This window comes from Schistocerca gregaria, chromosome 2 (assembly GCF_023897955.1).
Source record: "Schistocerca gregaria isolate iqSchGreg1 chromosome 2, iqSchGreg1.2, whole genome shotgun sequence".
NCBI classification, from domain to species: Eukaryota; Metazoa; Arthropoda; class Insecta; order Orthoptera; family Acrididae; genus Schistocerca; species Schistocerca gregaria.
The window spans coordinates 259,759,741-259,779,362 of record NC_064921.1 but is presented as its reverse complement, the minus strand read 5'-3'; the positions used below and the strand labels follow the sequence as shown (position 1 = coordinate 259,779,362).

The 19,622-nt window shown below is 49.7% G+C and overlaps 1 protein-coding gene across 4 annotated transcripts in view; it reads right to left on the bottom strand.

Annotated features, from left to right (window-relative positions):
- LOC126336827 (RING finger protein 17) overlaps positions 1 to 19,622 on the bottom strand; it is a 467,240-nt gene that overhangs the window by 437,892 nt on the left and 9,726 nt on the right. For all 4 annotated transcript variants that reach the window (XM_050000889.1, XM_050000891.1, XM_050000890.1 and 1 more), the window contains exons 2-3: positions 16,638 to 16,928; positions 2,555 to 2,637 (exon numbers count right to left, since the gene is read on the bottom strand). In XM_050000889.1, coding sequence (XP_049856846.1) covers positions 2,555 to 2,637; positions 16,638 to 16,928 — 374 coding nt within the window. The remainder of the gene's footprint in view (positions 1 to 2,554; positions 2,638 to 16,637; positions 16,929 to 19,622) is intronic.

Genomic DNA, 19,622 nt, shown 5'->3' with positions numbered 1-19,622 from the left:
AGGGCAACGAACAGTGCATAATGAGGGAGATGGGAGGAGGTGATGATACAAAGGGGGCAGAAACAGTTGGGTGAAGCATGCGGGAACTAGGATACTGTAGTTTGAAAAGGGGGGGGGGGGAGAGATTTGGAGCAGAGAATGTGTGTCAAGGATAACTTCCATCTGTACATTTCAGAAAAGCTTGTGGTGGAGGAGAAGATCCCCAGCCTCTGTACACGTCCTAACTTCTTGTATCTTATCTTCATGGCCCTTACACGCAATGTATGTTGGTGGCAATAGCATTGTTTATCACTCAGCTTAAAATGTCGATTCTCTAAATTTCTCAATAGTGTTGCTCGAAAAGAACACTACCTTCCCTCCAGGGATTCCCATTTGAATTCACGAAGCATCTCCATAACACTCTATTGTCGTTGCAACCTTCTGGTAACAAATCTAGCAGCCCACTTCTAAATTGCTTCGACATCTTCCTTCAATCCAACCTTGTACGGACCCCAAACATTGGAGCAATATTCAAGAACAGGTCACAGCAGCATCCTACACATTGTCTCCTTTACAGATTAATCATTCTTTCCTAAAATTATCCCAATAACCGAGGTCGGTCACTCACCTTCCTTAGCACAGCTCTCACATGCTCATTCCACCTCATATTGCTTTGCAATGTTAACACTTAGATATTTTAAATGACTTGACTGTGTCACGTAGGTCACCAGTAATACTGTATTCAAACTTTACAGGCTTGCTCGTTCTACTCATCTGCATTAACTTACATTTCTCCATATTTCGGGCTAGCTGCCATTCATCATACCAACTGAAAATTTTGTCCAAGTTGTCTTGTATCTTTCTACAGTAACTCAACTTCGACACCTTCCCATACATCATGGTATCATCAGCAAACAACCACAGTGTGCAACCAACCCTGTCTGTCAAATCATTTACGTATATAAAGAACAACAGTGTTCTTATCACACTTCCCTGGAGCACTACTGATGAAAACCTCGTCTCTGATTAACACTTACCGTCGAGGATACCATACTGGATTCTATTATTTAAGAAGTCTTCAAGTACTTATATCTGTGAACTTATTCCATACGCTCATACCTTCATTAAAAACCTGCAATGGGGCACCGTGTCAAATGCTTTCTAGAAATTTAGTAATATGGAATCTGCCTGTTGCCCTCCATCAAGAGTTCTCAGTATATCATAGAAGAAAAGGGCAAGCTGAGTTTCACATAAGTGATGCTTTCCAAAACCATGCTGATTCATGGGCATAAGCTTCTTAGTCTCAAGCAAGTTTATCATATTCGAATTGAGCGTATGTTCAATGATTCTGCAGCAAACAGGAGCAGCCACTGAAATCTAGCATGTTATGTTCATGCTTCATGTTGTGCCACAGGGTCCCACTTTGCTCTTGGCGACAGTTTGACAGTGGCCATTCAGCCTGGTGGACAGCTGGTTGGTAGTTATACCAATAAAAAAAACTGAGAAATGATTGCAGCAAGCTTGAATATGACAAGGCAGCTTCCACAGGTGGCCCAGCCTCTGTTACGGCAGAACAAGAATGTGACAGGACTGAAACAGTAAGTGCTGGGTGGGTGGGGTGGTCTTGTATCCGTCTTCCCAGGGATATGATTCTGTGGCAAGGGAGTCTAAACTGGGAGTGGCATATTGGATGGGTGGGTGATGGAACACAACTTTAGGATGTAGGGAGGGAATGCACAGCGCAATAACGAAACTGATTTTATTCTAAATGGCACTGTCTGCGGAAGCCTGCAAACTTAGTTACCATTTGTTTCTCTCTTTGTGGTGAGTAATGTGGCATCTCAGTGGCATTCACTTCCAGCTGGGGAACTGGCAATGTCGAAGCAGGAATTTACTCAATACTAAGGGAAACTATCTGAGTAATGGGCCCCATTTCACATCTATGTAGTAGTCCAATCAGCAACTAATTGTAAGCACTAGATGTATAAAGTTATTGAAACAAATCCATATGCTACTATATATAATCCAAAATATTTACATCCCACATGTTTACTACCAAACTTTGCAAGATTTGTACCACAGATATTTTGATATTCGTTTCGAATTACACAAATATGGAAGAGCATTTTGAGATATGAAACAGAGTTTTCAGAAACAAGAGTATGAATACTTATGAATGGAGCCTCAAGTTCAAAGGTTGCAGTTTCTCTAGTTTAGAGAGAAAAGTCAATCCAAAGCAATAGCTGTGGTCGGTATACTTGACCCTATATTCCAGCCCTGAATATAAATGTTCACCATCAACATGAGTAGTTTTAGAAAATTGGAAACACCAGTGTCACGCATTTGAAATATTTTGCTAATGTATGCCATTAAAGAAGATATGGATAAAACTTTTAAAATTTTAAGAAAATACATTGTGTTGTTGGTGACACTAGGATTTTCCATTTGCACTTCATGCAATCTTAGCAGAATCATACAATGTGGCTGAATCACGTCTGAACATGTTATATTATCAAGAATTACTACAATAAAATTAAAATATCAAGCTTTTTAGTGACACAACAGACGAACTTACCTTGGTGAAACAACCACTGCAGTACAAAGCATCACACTGGTAACATGACACTTCAGCAAATCTGTTGCATTCCACACATTTTTCTGAAAAAAATTTATGACACACTTTAATTCCACATAAAAGACAACATTGTAACATTTAAGCTCACATCAAATGCAATACAAAAGATTCTCCATAGGAATGCTAGCTAGCAATTTGTATGTCAAGAGTACTCACAGAATAAATAAATAGTTTCCATCATATGTAAAATAAAAATTTCAACAGAAATGAAATATATAGGCTGTGAAAAAAGAATGTGGGCATTTTAACCATGCTTAAAGAAGCCATGGCTACAGCAGACCTGCTGACCTTCTTCCACAAATGAAGCAGTTTCTGGAGTTTTCAATTACAGTCTTAGCACAGTTATAAGTCAAAACTGCAAAAATCGGACTGGTCAAGTATGGAAATGTAACAAAAGAAGAAAGTCAATTAGCTCTCCTGGCACATTGATCCACCCACAACAAACATAAGTATTCAATATCTAGCCCCAAAATATAATTATGTCTTTGAACCACATAGTGAACTAAAAAGCACTGTATCTGATTTAGATATAACACTTCCTACCAATAACATTTTCTGTAACAATTTCTCACATGAACTAGCAATACCTAAAAATAATAGTTATATTTAACAATCTTCTGTTAAACTTTCCTGGTAACAGAGAAAATAGTAACCGGGAGGGGAAAAAAGGGTTTAAAATCATGTCAACAAGGTTATCTGAGACAAAGGCACCAGGATGCATAAATGAAGTTTTCTGTCTTCTTTACATGGATCACACTGGCATTTGCCTTACTAGAGGCCACAAAAAATCTAAATCCTCCCAGCAGTGACAATAATAGTAGTTAATTACAAAATTTTTACAGAGTACATACAGCAGAGAAGTAAAGTTTAATAACAATTCCTTTCAAAGGAACGAATAGTGCCAGAACCTTTACATTAAAACACGTACAATTTGGGAAAAAATATCAAAATTACAGTCTAACATGGACAAATGACATCCTTTTATCAGATTTCAGCTGCTTCCACTTGTAGGCTGCAGCTTAGTACATGGATATACAACGTACCCAGCTGAAACAGACTACCACTAAAATCACCAATGAGACTACAGAAAAAAATGAAAACAAAGAGCAACAGGGGAAAACTGACATTTTCATTCTTGTCTGTTCAAGAGTGGCTCAGTGATTAAGAGCCGCACAACAAATTAACTGTGCCAGGATCACTCACCAGCCAATCCTCTTTTTTTCCCCCTTTTTTGCCACTTACAAATTTTTTCAAACTGGGTGATGATTTTTTAATTCCAAAACCGTATTCTGGTTCAGAGTGCACATTAACAACTGACTGGTTAAATAACTTCACAGGACAGAAGAGGGGAAGGGTATATCACCTACATCAGGACCATGTCTAATACAGCATTACTATTTTCAAACCATGCTATATGTTGTGAACAGCTTTATCAGTTTAAAGGTAAAAACAGGGTGTTCCATGCACAAACCAAGTTCTGCCTCTGGCAGTGTGCAGCCACCAACACCCGTAAGAGCAGACTCAGATAGCTATCTAAAACACTGCAACCTGTAGCTTACAGTGTAGCGGGTGGTGTATTGCACTTAGATATCTTCCAAATCATACTGAATTCCAGACAGGACTGCTAGTATCTTCTGGACCAATGCAGATAAAGAAAACTAAGTATTTAGTATACATAACCATGCAATATGAATACTGTGTGCTCCCCCACAAACCATGGACTTTGCCAATGTGGGCGGGCTTGTGTGACTATGATACTGACAGACATACCGTAGCTGCCAACTGCTGGGGACAGATATCTGTTGAGAAGCCACAAAAACATGTGGTGTGTGTGTGTGTGTGTGTGTGTGTGTGTGTGTGTGTGTGTGTGTGTGTGTGTGTGTGTGTGTGTGTGTGTGTGTGTGTTTGTTAAGGGCACTCGATGACGGGTTACCAGCACCATTACGAATGTGGTTAAAATGGAGAAAATAGATACAAATCAATCTGAAATAAAATCACATTCTCTCTCACCCATGGTCAACTGCATTATCACACCAGCTCATATAATGCAAGATAGCATTAAAGCTGTTCAGATGTTCTAAAACTGTAAAAGAAAACTAAAATAGGTTCACAGCAGTATGTGCTGGCTGATCACTTACGAAAAGCATGGATGAGTCAGCTGCTCTGATAATACATTAAAACATCGCCCTAAAATTTTAGGGAACACGTCACATGATTTTATAGTCGTACAGCATAGCTTCGATTGTCAGCTAAAATAGATGCCAAATCTGGTGGCCAATAAGATGACAACGTTTTGTCTGAAAATAAAACACAATGTGATTTGCGCATCTTAAACACCATGTTAGAGTGTCCTCTCGCTGGTGCAATAAGCCAGGCATCATAGGGCAGTAGACAGAAAGATGAGTAAGGAAGACCTCAACCTATCTGTATGGTTGGAAAGAGGCGTGCCATGGCAGCTTTTTGGAAATGGCTTATTATCGGTCACTACCGACTGCTCTTAGAGTCCCATCATCACACAACTCTATAGCTCAAAAGCGAAGCAATAACATTCAGGGGATAGCTCATTTAACTAATAGAGGGGGAAAAGAGGGGCAAAGGGGGGAAAGAAGGGAGAGGGGGGAAAGAGGGGCAGAGGGGGGGGAAAGAGGGGCTCTCTCTTCAAACCTATCGCTCCTCTCTTCCCCCCTATCTGCCCCTCTTTCCCCCCTCTGCCCCGCTTTCCCCCTCTGCCCCTCTTCCCCCCCTTTGCAGAGCAGGAAAGAAGAGGAGGAGGGAGGAGGGGGAAGAGGAGGAGGGCAGGAGGAGCGAGGGAGGAGGGGGAAGAGGAGGAGGGCAGGAGGAGCGAGGGAGGAGGGGGAAGAGGAGGAGGGCAGGAGGAGCGAGGGAGAGGTGGAGAGGAGGGCAGGAGGAGCGAGGGAGAGGTGGAGAGGAGGGCAGGAGGAGCGAGGGAGAGGTGGAGAGGAGGGCAGGAGGAGCGAGGGAGAGGAGGGCAGGAGGAGCGAGGGAGAGGAGGGCAGGAGGAGCGAGGGAGAGGAGGGCAGGAGGAGCGAGGGAGAGGAGGGCAGGAGGAGCGAGGTAGCGAGGTAGCGAGGGAGAGGAGGGCAGAGGAGCAAGGTAGGGAGGGAGAGGAGGGCAGAGGAGCAAGGTAGGGAGGGAGAGGAGGGCAGAGGAGCAAGGTAGCGAGGGAGAGGAGGGCAGAGGAGCAAGGTAGCGAGGGAGAGGAGGGCAGAGGAGCAAGGTAGCGAGGGAGAGGAGGGCAGGGGAGGAAGGGAGAGGTGGAAGGGGGAATGGAGAGGGGGAGAGGAGAGGGGTAGAGGAGGAATGCAGAGGGGTAGAGGAGGAATGCAGAGGGGTAGAGGAGGAATGCAGAGGGGTAGAGGAGGAATGCAGAGGGGTAGAGGAGGAATGGAGAGGGGTAGAGGAGGAATGGAGAGGGGTAGAGGAGGAATGGAGAGGGGTAGAGGAGGAATGGAGAGGGGTAGAGGAGGAATGGAGAGGGGAAGAAGGGAGAGAAGCAAACGAGTAAAGGAGTGGGGGAGTAGTGCAAATGCGAGATGGAGGGGAAGGGTGAGGGGATAAGAGGTGGCAGGGGAAGGGAGGGAGAGAGGCTGGAGAGGGAGAGGAGTAGAGGGGGGTAGAGAGGGAGACCAAGGGGGGGAAGAGAGGGGGAGACAAGTAAGGGGAAGAGGGGAGAGGTAGGGGGGAGAGGGAAGAGGTAGGGGGGAGAGGGAAGAGGTAGGAGGGGAGAGGGAAGAGGTAGGAGGGGAGAGGGAAGAGGTAGGGGGGGGAGAGGGAAGAGGTAGGGGGGGAGAGGGAAGAGGTAGGGGGGGAGAGGGAAGAGGTAGGGGGGAGAGGGAAGAGGTAGGGGGGGAGAGGGAAGAGGTAGGGGGGGAGAGGGAAGAGGTAGGGGGGAGAGGGAAGAGGTAGGGGGGAGAGGGAAGAGGTAGGGGGGGAGAGGGAAGAGGTAGGGGGGAAGAGGGAAGAAGTAGGGGGGAAGAGAGGAGAGACGGGGGGGAAGAGAGGAGAGACGGGGGGGAAGAGAGGAGAGACGGGGGGGAAGAGAGGAGAGACGGGGGGGAAGAGAGGAGAGACGGGGGGGGAAGAGAGGAGAGACGGGGGGGGGGAAGAGAGGAGAGACGGGGGGGGGAAGAGAGGAGAGACGGGGGGGGGGAAGAGAGGAGAGACGGGGGGGGAAGAGAGGAGAGACGGGGGGGGAAGAGAGGAGAGACGGGGGGGAAGAGAGGAGAGACGGGGGGGGAAGAGAGGAGAGACGGGGGGGAAGAGAGGAGAGACGGGGGGGCAGAGAGGAGAGACGGGGGGCGAGAGGAGAGACGGGGGGGCGAGAGGAGAGACGGGGGGGGCGAGAGGAGAGACGGGGGGGCGAGAGGAGAGACGGGGGGGGGGCGAGAGGAGAGACGGGGGGGCGAGAGGAGAGACGGGGGGGCGAGAGGAGAGACGGGGGGGCGAGAGGAGAGACGGGGGGGCGAGAGGAGAGACGGGGGGCGAGAGGAGAGACGGGGGGGCGAGAGGAGAGACGGGGGGGCGAGAGGAGAGACGGGGGGGCGAGAGGAGAGACGGGGGGGCGAGAGGAGAGACGGGGGGGCGAGAGGAGAGACGGGGGGGCGAGAGGAGAGACGGGGGGGCGAGAGGAGAGACGGGGGGGCGAGAGGAGAGACGGGGGGGCGAGAGGAGAGACGGGGGGGCGAGAGGAGAGACGGGGGGGCGAGAGGAGAGACGGGGGGCGAGAGGAGAGACGGGGGGGCGAGAGGAGAGACGGGGGGGCGAGAGGAGAGACGGGGGGCGAGAGGAGAGACGGGGGGGCGAGAGGAGAGACGGGGGGGCGAGAGGAGAGACGGGGGGGCGAGAGGAGAGACGGGGGGGCGAGAGGAGAGACGGGGGGGCGAGAGGAGAGACGGGGGGGGGGGGGAGGCGAGAGGTTGGTTGGTTGGGTGTGGGATTGAAGGGACCAGACTGCTAAGGTCATCGGTCCCTTGTTCCACGATAAAATCACACGAAATAAAAACTGTCAGTCATTAAAAACGGAGAACTGAGAGAAGGGACGACACAATACAAGAAAGGCAGACAAAGACCAGACAAACGGAACTAAAATCGCACCGAGTGTGAAGGTGGTTGGCCGACCATGAAAATAAGGAAAAGCCAACCACCAAATGACATTAAAACCCACAGTTTAAAACCACAGGCCAAAGGCCCAAGTCAATACAGGAAATAAAAGGACAAACTCTCAAATCATACGATAAAAACCCCCTGCCCGAATAAAACTCAACACGAGGTCCGCCATAGCATCGTCATCACATAAAAGGGCAGGGAGGGTATCAGGCAGCGCAAACGTCTGCCTGAGTCCTGTTAAAAGCGGGCAGTCCACCAAAATGTGGACCACCGTCAGAGCTGCCCCGCAGCGACATAGCGGTGGGTCCTCCCGGCGCAACAAATGGCCGTGCGTCAGCCACGTGTGGCCAACGCGCAGCCTGCAGAGGACGACAGAGTCCTTCCGAGAGGCCCGCCACACACGGGTCGTCTCCTTCACCGCCCGAAGTTTGTTGGGTGTGGGCAGGGTGCGCCACTCGTCACCCCAGGCACCAAGCACTTTCTGGCGCAAAAGCGACAGGAGATCACACTCCATAAGGCCGAGTTCCGCGACAGGAGATCACACTCCATAAGGCCGAGTTCCAGAGCCGGTGAACTCACTGCCTGTTTAGCCAGCGTGTCAACCCGCTCATTGCCCGGGATGCCGACATGACCTGGGGTCCAAACAAAGACCACGGAGTTGCCGCAACGGGCAAGAGCATGGAGCGACTCGTGGATGGCCATCACCAGACGGGAACGAGGAAAGCACTGGTCAAGAGCTCGTAAACCACTCAGGGAGTCACTACAGATGACAAAGGACTCACCTGAGCGGGAGCGGATATACTCTAGGGCGCGATAGATGGCAACCAACTCGGCAGTGTATACACTGTTCCCGGGTGCCAGCGACCGTTGCTCACAATGATCCTCTAGAGTAAGAGCGTAACCAGTGCGACCAGAGACCATCGAACCGTCGGTATAGGTCACGGCAGATCCGGGAAACTCGGCAAGGAGAGCAACAAAGCGGCGGCGGAGGGCCGGAGGAGGGACCGAGTCTTTCGGACCCTGTGCCAAATCCAGCCGAATGCATGGTCGGCGCACACACCAAGGGGGCAGACGGAGATTGGCCCGGAAAACAGGCGGGAGAGGAAAAAACTCAATCCCACACAGTAGAGCCCGGATGCGAACCGCGATCGTACACCCTGACCGGGGCCGCCTGTCTGGAAGATGGACGAGCGAGTGCGGGAACAGGAGACGGTAGTTGGGATGCCCTGGCAAGCTACAAATGTGGGCAGCATAAGCGGCCAGAAGTCGGTCGCGCCGGATCCGCAATGGAGGAACACCAGCCTCCACAAGTAAGCTGTCAACAGGGCTTGTCCGAAATGCTCCTGTGGCGAGTCGGATCCCGCAGTGATGGATGGGATCCAGCAATTGCAACGCTGATGGCGACGCCGAACCATAAGCCACACACCCATAATCAAGGCGGGACTGGATCAGCGCTTGATACAGCCGGAGAAGGGTGGACCGATCGGCACCCCATCCGGTGTGGCTAAGGCAACGGAGAGCGTTTAAATGCCGCCAGCATGTTTGTTTAAGCTGCCTAATATGAGGCAGCCAAGTCAGCCGGGCATCAAATACCAGTCCCAAGAACCGATGCGTCTATCCGGTGTGGCTAAGGCAACGGAGAGCGTTTAAATGCCGCCAGCATGTTTGTTTAAGCTGCCTAATATGAGGCAGCCAAGTCAGCCGGGCATCAAATACCAGTCCCAAGAACCGATGCGTCTCTACCACAGCAAGAGGTTCACCGTCAAGGTAAAGGCGTGGCTCAGGGTGAACCGTGCGACGCCGGCAGAAATGCACAACGCAGGTCTTAGCGGCCAAAAACTGGAAGCCGTGCGCTACAGCCCACGACTGCGCCTTGCGGATAGCGCCCTGCAACTGGCGCTCAGCAACTGCAATGCCAGCGGAGCTGTAGTAGAGGCAGAAATCGTCTGCATACAACGAAGCTGCGACGGACGATCCCACCGCCTCAGCGAGCCCATTGATCGCAATTAAAAACAGGGAGACACTGAGGACAGACCCCTGTGGGACCCCGTTCTCCTGGACCCGGGAGGAACTATGGGACGCAGCAACTTGCACGCGGAAGGAACGAGACGACAGAAAATTCTGAATAAAAATCGGGAGCGGGCCCCTAAGACCCCACCCATGAAGTGTGGCCAGGATGTGATATCGCCAAGTCGTATCGTACGCCTTCCGCATGTCGAAGAAGACGGCAACCAGATGTTGGCAGCGTGCAAAGGCTGTACGGACGGCAGACTCTAGGGAGACCAGATTATCGACGGCAGAGCGGCCTTTGCGGAACCCACCCTGAGACGGAGCCAGAAGGCCTCGAGACTCGAGGAGCCAACTCAACCTCCGGCTCACCATACGTTCTAGCAACTTGCAAAGAACGTTGGTGAGGCTTATGGGGCGGTAGCTGTCCACCTCCAGCGGGTTCTTGCCAGGTTTCAACACGGGGAGGACGATGCTTTCTCGCCATTGAGACGGGAACACACCCTCAACCCAGATGCGGTTGAAAACATCTAGGAGGCGTCGCTTGCAATTCACAGAGAGGTGTTTCAGCATCTGGCTGTGGATGCGGTCTGGCCCAGGAGCCGTATCAGGGCAAGCAGATAGGGCACCCTGGAATTCCCAGTCGCTGAAAGGAGCACTGTACGACTCCGCGTGGCGCGTGTGAAAGGAAAGCCTCCAACTTTCCAACCGCTCTTTCCGGGAGCGGAAGGCCAGTGGGTAATTCGTAGATGCGGAACACTGAGCAAAATGCGCCGCTAACCGGTCCGCAATCATGTCGGAGTCAGTACACACCACTCCATTCAGCGAAAGCCCAGGGACAGAGACAGGCGGCCGATAGCCATGGAGTCGCCTAATCTTAGCCCAAATCTGCGATGCAGAGGTACGGACGCCAATGGTGGAAACATACCGTTCCCAGCACTCCTGCTTCCGTTGGCGAATAAGGCGTCGGGCACGGGCACGGAGCTGTTTAAAAACGATGAGGTTCTCCAAGGACGGGTGCCGCTTATGGCGTTGAAGAGCCCGCCGGCGATCTCTAATCGCCTCTGCGATCTCGGGCGCCCACCAAGGCACAGTCCTCCTCCGAGGGGACCCGGATGAACAGGGAATCGCAGATGCCGCCGCAGAAACGATGCCGGTGGTGACCAACTGAACCACCGCATCAATGGTGTCAAGGGAAGGAGGTGCGATAGTGGCGAGAGAGGAGAACAAGCCCCAATCAGCCTTATTCAGAGCCCATCTGGAGGGGCGTTCAGAAGAGTGACGCTGTGGTAGTGACAGAAAGATGGGGAAATGGTCACTACCACATAAGTCGTCATGGACACTCCAGTGGATGGATGGTGAAAGTCCGGGGCTGCAGACAGAAAGGTCGATGGCCGAAAATGTGCCATGGACGACGCTGAAATGTGTCGGCTCTCCCGTGTTTAAGAGGCAGAGGTCAAGCTGCGAGAGAAGAGTCTCGACATCTCTACCCCGGCCAGTAATCGCGGCGCTACCCCACAGGGGGTTATGGGCGTTAAAGTCGCCCAGTAACACAAAAGGAGGAGGCAGTTGTGCTATCAATGCAGCCAACACATGACGCGAGACATCACCATCTGGCGGAAGTTACAAACTGCAGACAGTAATAGGCTGAGGCGTCCACATCCTTACAGCGACAGCCTCTAAAGGTGTGTGAAGAGGTACACATTCGCTGTAGACAGAGTTAAGGATGTAGACGCAGACTCCACCAGATACCCTCCCATAAGCTGCCCGGTTCTTGTAATAACCCCGATACCCACGTAGGGCAGGGGTCCGCATTGCCGGAAACCAAGTTTCCTGTAGGGCAATGCAGAGGAAAGGGTGACTGCTGATGAGTTGGCGAAGCTCAGCAAGGTGGTGGAAAAAAGCGCTGCAGTTCCACTGGAGTATTGCTTTGTCCATGTCCGAAAAAGGCGTGAAGGGGCCGAGGAGGCAGATCACGCCACTGGGTCACCTGGTGCCACCGATGGAGGACCAGTACAATCTGCTTCCATGGCGTCTGAGGGTCCGGCGAGATCCAGGTCCTCAGCGGACGCCCGGATCTCCACCTTATCCCCGGACGCAGAGCCTGTAGGGAACAGTGGGGTGGATGCCACCGCGTGGTCCTTGGCCTTAGAGGTCTTCTTCTTCTCTCTGGTCCTTGGGTTTCATTGGCTGGGAGGGCTCCAGCGAGTCAGTCTCCGGGACGGAGGAGGAGCGGGAAGCCCTGCGATCAGCCGCTGGTCTGCTTTTCTTCCATTGGCTGACGTCACCCTTCCCAGAGGCGGAAACCTGGGAAGGAAGGGACCCAAGGGACCCTTTCCGTGCTATTCGAGCAGGGGAAGTTTGAGGCTTCCCCAGCTTAGAAGTGGGGACTGATGTCCCCGATGGTTGGGGGATTGCTGCTCCTGAGGCAGGTAGTGCAGGAGCAGCAGGGAGTGAAGTGCCCCCCACCATCAAGGGGGCAGGTGTAGCATTCCGGCTCTGAGAGGTGGCAGTCTGAGGGAGAGCTAATGGGGCCATAACAGTAGTAGCCGCGGCGTAAGAGGCAGGCATTCGAACAGGATGGAGGCGTTCGAACTTCTGCCTGGCCTCAGTGTATGTCAGGCGGTCCTGTGTCTTATACTCCATGATTTTGCGCTCTTTCTGGTAGATCCTGCAGTCCGGCGAGCAAGGTGAGTGGTGCTCTCCGCAGTTTACACAGATGGGAGGCGGAGCACATGGAGTATCGGGATGTGATGGGCGTCCACAATCTCGACATGTGAGGCCGGAAGTACAGCGGGAAGACATATGCCCGAACTTCCAGCACTTAAAGCACCGCATCGGGGGAGGGATATATGGCTTGACGTCACAACGATAGACCATCACCTTGACCTTCTCAGGTAAAGTATCACCCTCGAAGGCCAAGATGAAGGCACCGGTGGCAACCTGCTTATCCCTTGGACCACGATGTACGCGCCGGACGAAGTGAACACCTCGCCGCTCTAAATTGGCGCGAAGCTCGTCATCGGACTGCAATAGAAGGTCCCGATGGAATATTATGCCCTGGACCATATTAAGACTCTTATGGGGTGTGATTGTAACCGGAACATCCCCCAGCTTGTTACAATCGAGTAACCGGCGGGACTGGGCGGAGGACGCCGATTTGATCAAAACCGAGCCCGAGCGCATTTTGGACAAGCCCTCCACCTACCCGAACTTGTCCTCTAAGTGCTCGACGAAGAACTGAGGCTTCATGGATGTAAAGGATTCACCATCAGCTCTCGTACACACCAGGTAGCGGGGCGAGTATGGTTCGCTGGCATCCTTAGTCTTTCGTTCCTCCCATGGTGTAGCCAGGGAGGGGAACGATTTGGGGTCATATGTAGTTGCGTTGTATTGAGCCCTGGAACGCTTAGAGACTGCTGGCGGCTGGCCACCAGCAAGAGATGATGTACCACGCTTCATTGCGGGTCATCCGCCCTGATGCCACCTACTACGACCAAGGGCCCTCCCCACGGGCGCCACCCAGCCTCAGCAACGACCACCTGGCAGGATGGAGAGGCGAGAGGAGAGATGGGGGGGGCGAGAGGAGAGATGGGGGGGGCGAGAGGAGAGATGGGGGGGGCGAGAGGAGAGATGGGAGGGGCGAGAGGAAAGATGGGGGGGCAGAGAGGAAAGATGGGGGGGCAGAGAGGAGAGATGGGGGGGAAGAGAGGAGAGATGGGGGGGAAGAGAGGAGAGATGGGGGGGAAGAGAGGAGAGATGGGGGGGAAGAGAGGAGAGATGGGGGGGAAGAGAGGAGAGATGGGGGGGAAGAGAGGAGAGATGGGGGGGAAGAGAGGAGAGCTGGGGGGGAAGAGAGGAGAGCTGGGGGGGAAGAGAGGAGAGCTGGGGGGGGGAGAGGAGAGCTGGGGGGGAGAGGAGAGCTGGGGGGGGGAGAGAGGAGAGCTGGGGGGGGGGGGAGAGAGGAGAGCTGGGGGGGAGAGAGGAGAGCTGGGGGGGAGAGAGGAGAGCTGGGGGGGAAGAGAGGAGAGCTGGGGGGGAAGAGAGGAGAGCTGGGGGGGAAGAGAGGAGAGCTGGGGGGGAAGAGAGGAGAGCTGGGGGGGAAGAGAGGAGAGCTGGGGGGGAAGAGAGGAGAGCTGGGGGGGAAGAGAGGAGAGCTGGGGGGGAAGAGAGGAGAGAAAGAGAGGGAAAAGGGAGGGGGAGAGAGGAAAAAAGGGAGGGGAAGAGAAGATGGAGAGAGGGGGAAGGCTAGGAGAGGGGGAGAGGAGACGGAGAGAGGGAGAGGAGATGGAGAGAGGGGGAAGGCTAAGAGAGGGGTAGAGTGGGTTGACTGTGTGATAGAGAGTAGGAGAGTGGGCAGAGGGAGCAAGAGAGTGAAGCAGGAGATTGTGCAGTTGCTGGGAGGGGGGGTGACTACGAGAGGGGGTATCCTAGTGCGAGTGTGTAAAGGGGTGCTTGAGCGATGGGGTGTGGGGAGGGTGGCCTGAGCACAAGACGATGGGCTGGGTCAAGTTTGAGACTGTGGGTGGGGTAATTGGGTGACTGTGTGGAGGGGAGAGCAGAGTCAGTGGTGCGTGTAAGTCAGTGTGTGTGTGTGGGGGGGGGGGGGGGGGAGGTGTGTGAGCTCAAGACTGCCAGGTGTGTCCAAGTGCGAGATGGTGCGGGGTGTAGGTTGACTGTGATGCGGTGGGAAGGGTGAGTGAGCCATTGTGTAGGAGGTGTCAGCACAAGACGTTGAGGGAGGAAGCCAATGCAGGTTGCTGGGGCAGGGTCGAGCGTGGCTGTGCGTGGGTGGGTGGGTGAGCCGTGACGCTTGGTTTGCTGGGAGGGGGAGGATGGTGAGTGCTTGACGGTAGAGAGCACGAGGCGAGTGTTAGATTGGGTGCAATGAGCAAATGACTGGGGATCCAGCACACAGTTCTCTGAACTATACAGGTGGGAATTATCTCTCCAGTACATCCTGTACCATTGCAAATTCCCCTGGCTCACACTTCTGCTAATCTGTTTTCCAATGTCTGACTTTGCCTTTTCCTTTTTCTCTTCCATCCACACTACTCCTTCCCTATCCAGATCATGTACTCAAACACATACACACTCACTCACTGCCCCTCCCCTCTCCTTTTCCACCCCACTGCTTTTCCCTCTTCCCTCCCTTTCTCCCACCTCAGCTTTTCCCTCTCCTACCTTTTATATGATCTTCCCTCTAAATTTCTTTCCTCTTGTTGTGCAGCTGCCAAGCCATCTTTGGGTAGATCTGCTTCACCTCATGTGTCCTTCACTACCCTCACCAAACTTCAGCCACCCAGACAACTGCTATTGACAATCAAGTCAGTCTTGCTACAGCTGTAAGTGGATATGCTTGGGTGTCCATGTGAATGTGTCTTCTTCTACTACAGAAAGAGTATGATTTTGAAAGCTACTGCATGTTTCTATGTGCCACACATAAGTCAGCTATAGGCGAGTGGTTACCTTTCCTGTATGTTACGTCTTACTCCATCCAGGATTTTCCCCATTTGGAAATATTATTACATTTACAGAACTGATTCAATCAAGAAAACTATTTTGTTGAAGCGTATGTTTTATGTGACTTTAATAAAAGAAAATGACAATAATATAAAAAAACGAAAAAAATTATATACATAATGATCTAAATGAAGTTGTAGAGTTTAAGAAGCACAGTACAATAGGACTAATTATTGAAAAAATAAACAAACAACACTTCAACCACACATTTTCTCTTTCTTATTTTCAACCCTTTTTCACAAATTTTTGGCCAGTCCTCACGTCTCCCGACCATCCAACCATACATCCCTGCTCATTCTACCTCTCCCAATTCCAAAAAATCTCCTCTCCCGAGCAAGAGTCCAAGCTCACATCCTCTCTCCAAAATCTTATCTGGCACACGGTATTCCACCTAATGGGCTTACCATTAACAATGAGATCTCAGGTCTCTCTACTGTTCGTCCCTTTGTGACTTGGTACAATGCTGAATAAACCCTGGTCTTTGTTGACCAGCATCTCCACACCACTCCCCATAATCCCCAAACCCACATTGAAGACATTGCACACATCTTTCACCACCTTTCCACAGTTCCTGTCCCACCATCAACATATTCCTTGTTTGTCATCATTGATGTGATGTCCTTATATACCAACACCTCCCATGCACTACATTTTCCTCTGTCTTTGTTGACAGCATCTCCACACCGCTGCCCGTAATCCCCAAACCCACATTCAAGACATTGCTCACATCTTTCACCACCTTTCCTGTCCCACCATCAACATATTCCTTGTTTGTCACCATAGATGTGAAGTCCTTATATACCAAAACCCCCCATGCACTATAATTTCCATTGTCCCCCTGATAGCAGTCTCATCACATCTTTCCTAATCCTTCCTGGCCAACCAGCATACCCACAATTATTTCACTTTTGAATGCCAAATGTGTGGTACTGGCATGGACAACCACATGGCACCAGCTATCCCAACCTGAGTGAAATGGATACAGGTTCCCTGATAGTGTAAATTAAGTAAAGATAGTTGTAAATGGAGTTTTCTTTTGCTCCCTATGCATGATTTTCAAAATAGTTCCACACTTTTTACCATTCTGAGACCAAATTAGGTAGACCACCTCAGTTAGGACCAAAAACATTAAAATATGGTGCTGTTCAAGACAAATTTCAAGCAAAAGCTACACTCATTACATATTAACACTAATCTTTTTGTAGACAGAATAATACCTACTAATGCACTGTTTAAATAACACTAATTGCAAGTGCTGCGAAACGGACATGAATGACACATGGGTTAATAAATAAATGAAAAACCAAAATATTATAAAACCAAATTTCATGCTTAATGGACACGTGCATTACAGAAATCCAATTACCTCTTGACTCTGAGTATGTTTTTGCTGTTGGTTTCTTTCTGTTTGGCTGAAATGCAATGCTTGAATCTTCTGAAACAGAAACAGTATGCTTTTCGGCTGCCACTCCTAACACATAGCTGTTAAATGGAAGATCTGCTCTAACATTTTCAGAAAAACAAGGTGTTCCGTGGTGGCAAAGACCACATGTAATTTCAGATCCCTCTATTACAGCAACATGTGCACATGCTTCACAAATAGAATGGCCACATTTTAAAATCAAAGGACATCTTGGACCCCGCAGTGTGCGGATATCTGAAAAAGAACAAGAGCATCATGTTAACACAAGAAAATAATTTTGCTTTTTAAATTTACAATACAAAGCACAAATTCCAGTAATGGTACACAAAAAAGGAAGGGTTTAATGTCTTGTCGACAATGAGATCCTTAATGGTATTGCACAAGCACAAGCACAGATGGGGTTGAAATGGTAGAAACCCCAGCATTAACTGTAGCTGATTTAAACTGATTTAGAGAAGCCACAAAAAACCTAAACCACAATGGTTGGATGGGGATTTGAACCCCACTTCCCCAAATATAAGTCCAGTGTGCTATTCACTGCAGCATATAACTCAATAATGAGATGTAAGTCAAAATGTATACATTACTAATATTAGGAAATGGAAAGGCACAAGTAAATAGTTCCAAATAATATTAAGTCATTGCCGAGCACTGACAAGCAATTGGTTTATAAGTGCTAAATCATACTACACTAACCAAACCTGCAAGTTACAGCTTTTGAAGGTTCAACTATTTTGGTGGATAAGAAAAAACAAAAGTGGCAACATACATAGCAAAGTAGTTGTCAGACAAAGGTCATTCACAATACAACTGATACTACAATTTGTCCTCCCCCCATGAACCATGGACCTTGCCGTTGGTGGGGAGGCTTGCGTGCCTCAGCGATACAGATGGCCGTACCGTAGGTGCAACCACAACGGAGGGGTATCTGTTGAGAGGCCAGACAAACGTGTGGTTCCTGAAGAGGGGCAGCAGCCTTTTCAGTAGTTGCAGGGGCAACAGTCTGGATGATTGACTGATCTGGCCTTGCAACATTAACCAAAACGGCGTTGCTGTGCTGGTACTGCGAACGGCTGAAAGCAAGGGGAAACTACAGCCGTAATTTTTCCCGAGGACATGCAGCTTTACTGTATGATTAAATGATGATGGCATCCTCTTGGGTAAAATATTCCGGAGGTAAAATAGTCCCCCATTCGGATCTCCGGGCGGGGACTACTCAGGAGGATGTCGTTATCAGGAGAAAGAAAACTGGCGTTCTACGGATCGGAGCGTGAAATGTCAGATCCCTTAATCGGGCAGGTAGGTTAGAAAATTTAAAAAGGGAAATAGGTAGGTTAAAGTTAGATATAGTGGGAATTAGTGAAGTTCGGTGGCAGGAGGAACAAGACTTTTTGTCAGGTGACTAAGGAATTATAAACACAAAATCAAATAGGGGTAATGCAGGAGTAGGTTTACTAATGAATAGGAAAATAGGAATGCGGGTAAGCTACTACAAACAGCATAGTGAACGCATTATTGTGGCCAAGATAGATACGAAGCCCACACCTACTACAGTAGTACAAGTTTATATGCCAACTAGCTCTGCAGATGACGAAGAAATTGAAGAAATGTACGATGAAATAAAAGAAATTATTCAGATAGTGAAGGGAGACGAAAATTTAATAGTAATGGGTGACTGGAATTCGAGAGAGAAGAAGGGAGAGAAGGAAACATAGTAGGTGAATATGGATTGGGGCTAAGAAATGAAAGAGGAAGCCGCCTAGTAGAATTTTGTACAGAGCACAACTTAGTCATAGGTAACACTTGGTTTAAGAATCATGAAAGAAGGTTGTATACGTGGAAGAACCCTGGAGATACTAAAAGGTATCAGATAGATTATATAATGGTAAGACAGAGATTTAGGAACCAGGTTTTAAGTTGTAAGACATTTCCAGGGGCAGATGTGGACTCTGACCACAATCTATTGGTTATGACCTGTAGATTAAAACTGAAGAAACTGCAAAAATGTGGGAAATTAAGGAGATGGGACCTGGATAAACTGAAAGAACCAGAGGTTGTACAGAGTTTCAGGGAGAGCATAAGGGAACAATTGACAGGAATAGGGGAAAGAAATACAGTAGAAGAAGAATGGGTAGCTCTGAGGGATGAAGTAGTGAAGGCAGCAGAGGATAAAGTAGGTAAAAAGACGAGGGCTGCTAGAAATCCTTGGGTAACAGAAGAAATATTGAATTTAATTGATGAAAGGAGAAAATATAAAAATGCAGTAAATGAAGCAGGCAAAAAGGAATACAAACGTCTCAAAAATGAGATCGAGAGGAAGTGCAAAATGGCTAAACAGGGATGGCTAGAGGATAAATGTAAGGATGTAGAGGCTTATCTCACTAGGGGTAAGATAGATACTGCCTACAGGAAAATTAAAGAGACCTTTGGAGAGAAGAGAACCACGTGTATGAATATCAAGAGCTCAGATGGCAACCCAGTTCTAAGCAAAGAAGGGAAGGCAGAAAGGTGGAAGGAGTATATAGAAGGTTTATACAAGGGTGATGTACTTGAGGACAATATTATGGAAATGGAAGAGGATGTAGATGAAGACGAAATGGGTGATACGATATTGCGTGAAGAGTTTGACAGAGCACTGAAAGACCTGAGTCGGAACAAGGCCCCCGGAGTAGACAACATTCCATTAGAACTACTGACGGCCTTGGGAGAGCCAGTCATGACAAAACTCTACCAGCTGGTGAGCAAGATGTATGAGACAGGCCAAATACCCTCAGACTTCAAGAAGAATATAATAATTCCAATCCCAAAGAAAGCAGGTGCTGACAGATGTGAAAATTACCGAACTATCAGTTTAATAAGTCACAGCTGCAAAATACTAACGCGAATTCTTTACAGACGAATGGAAAAACTGGTAGATGCGGACCTCGG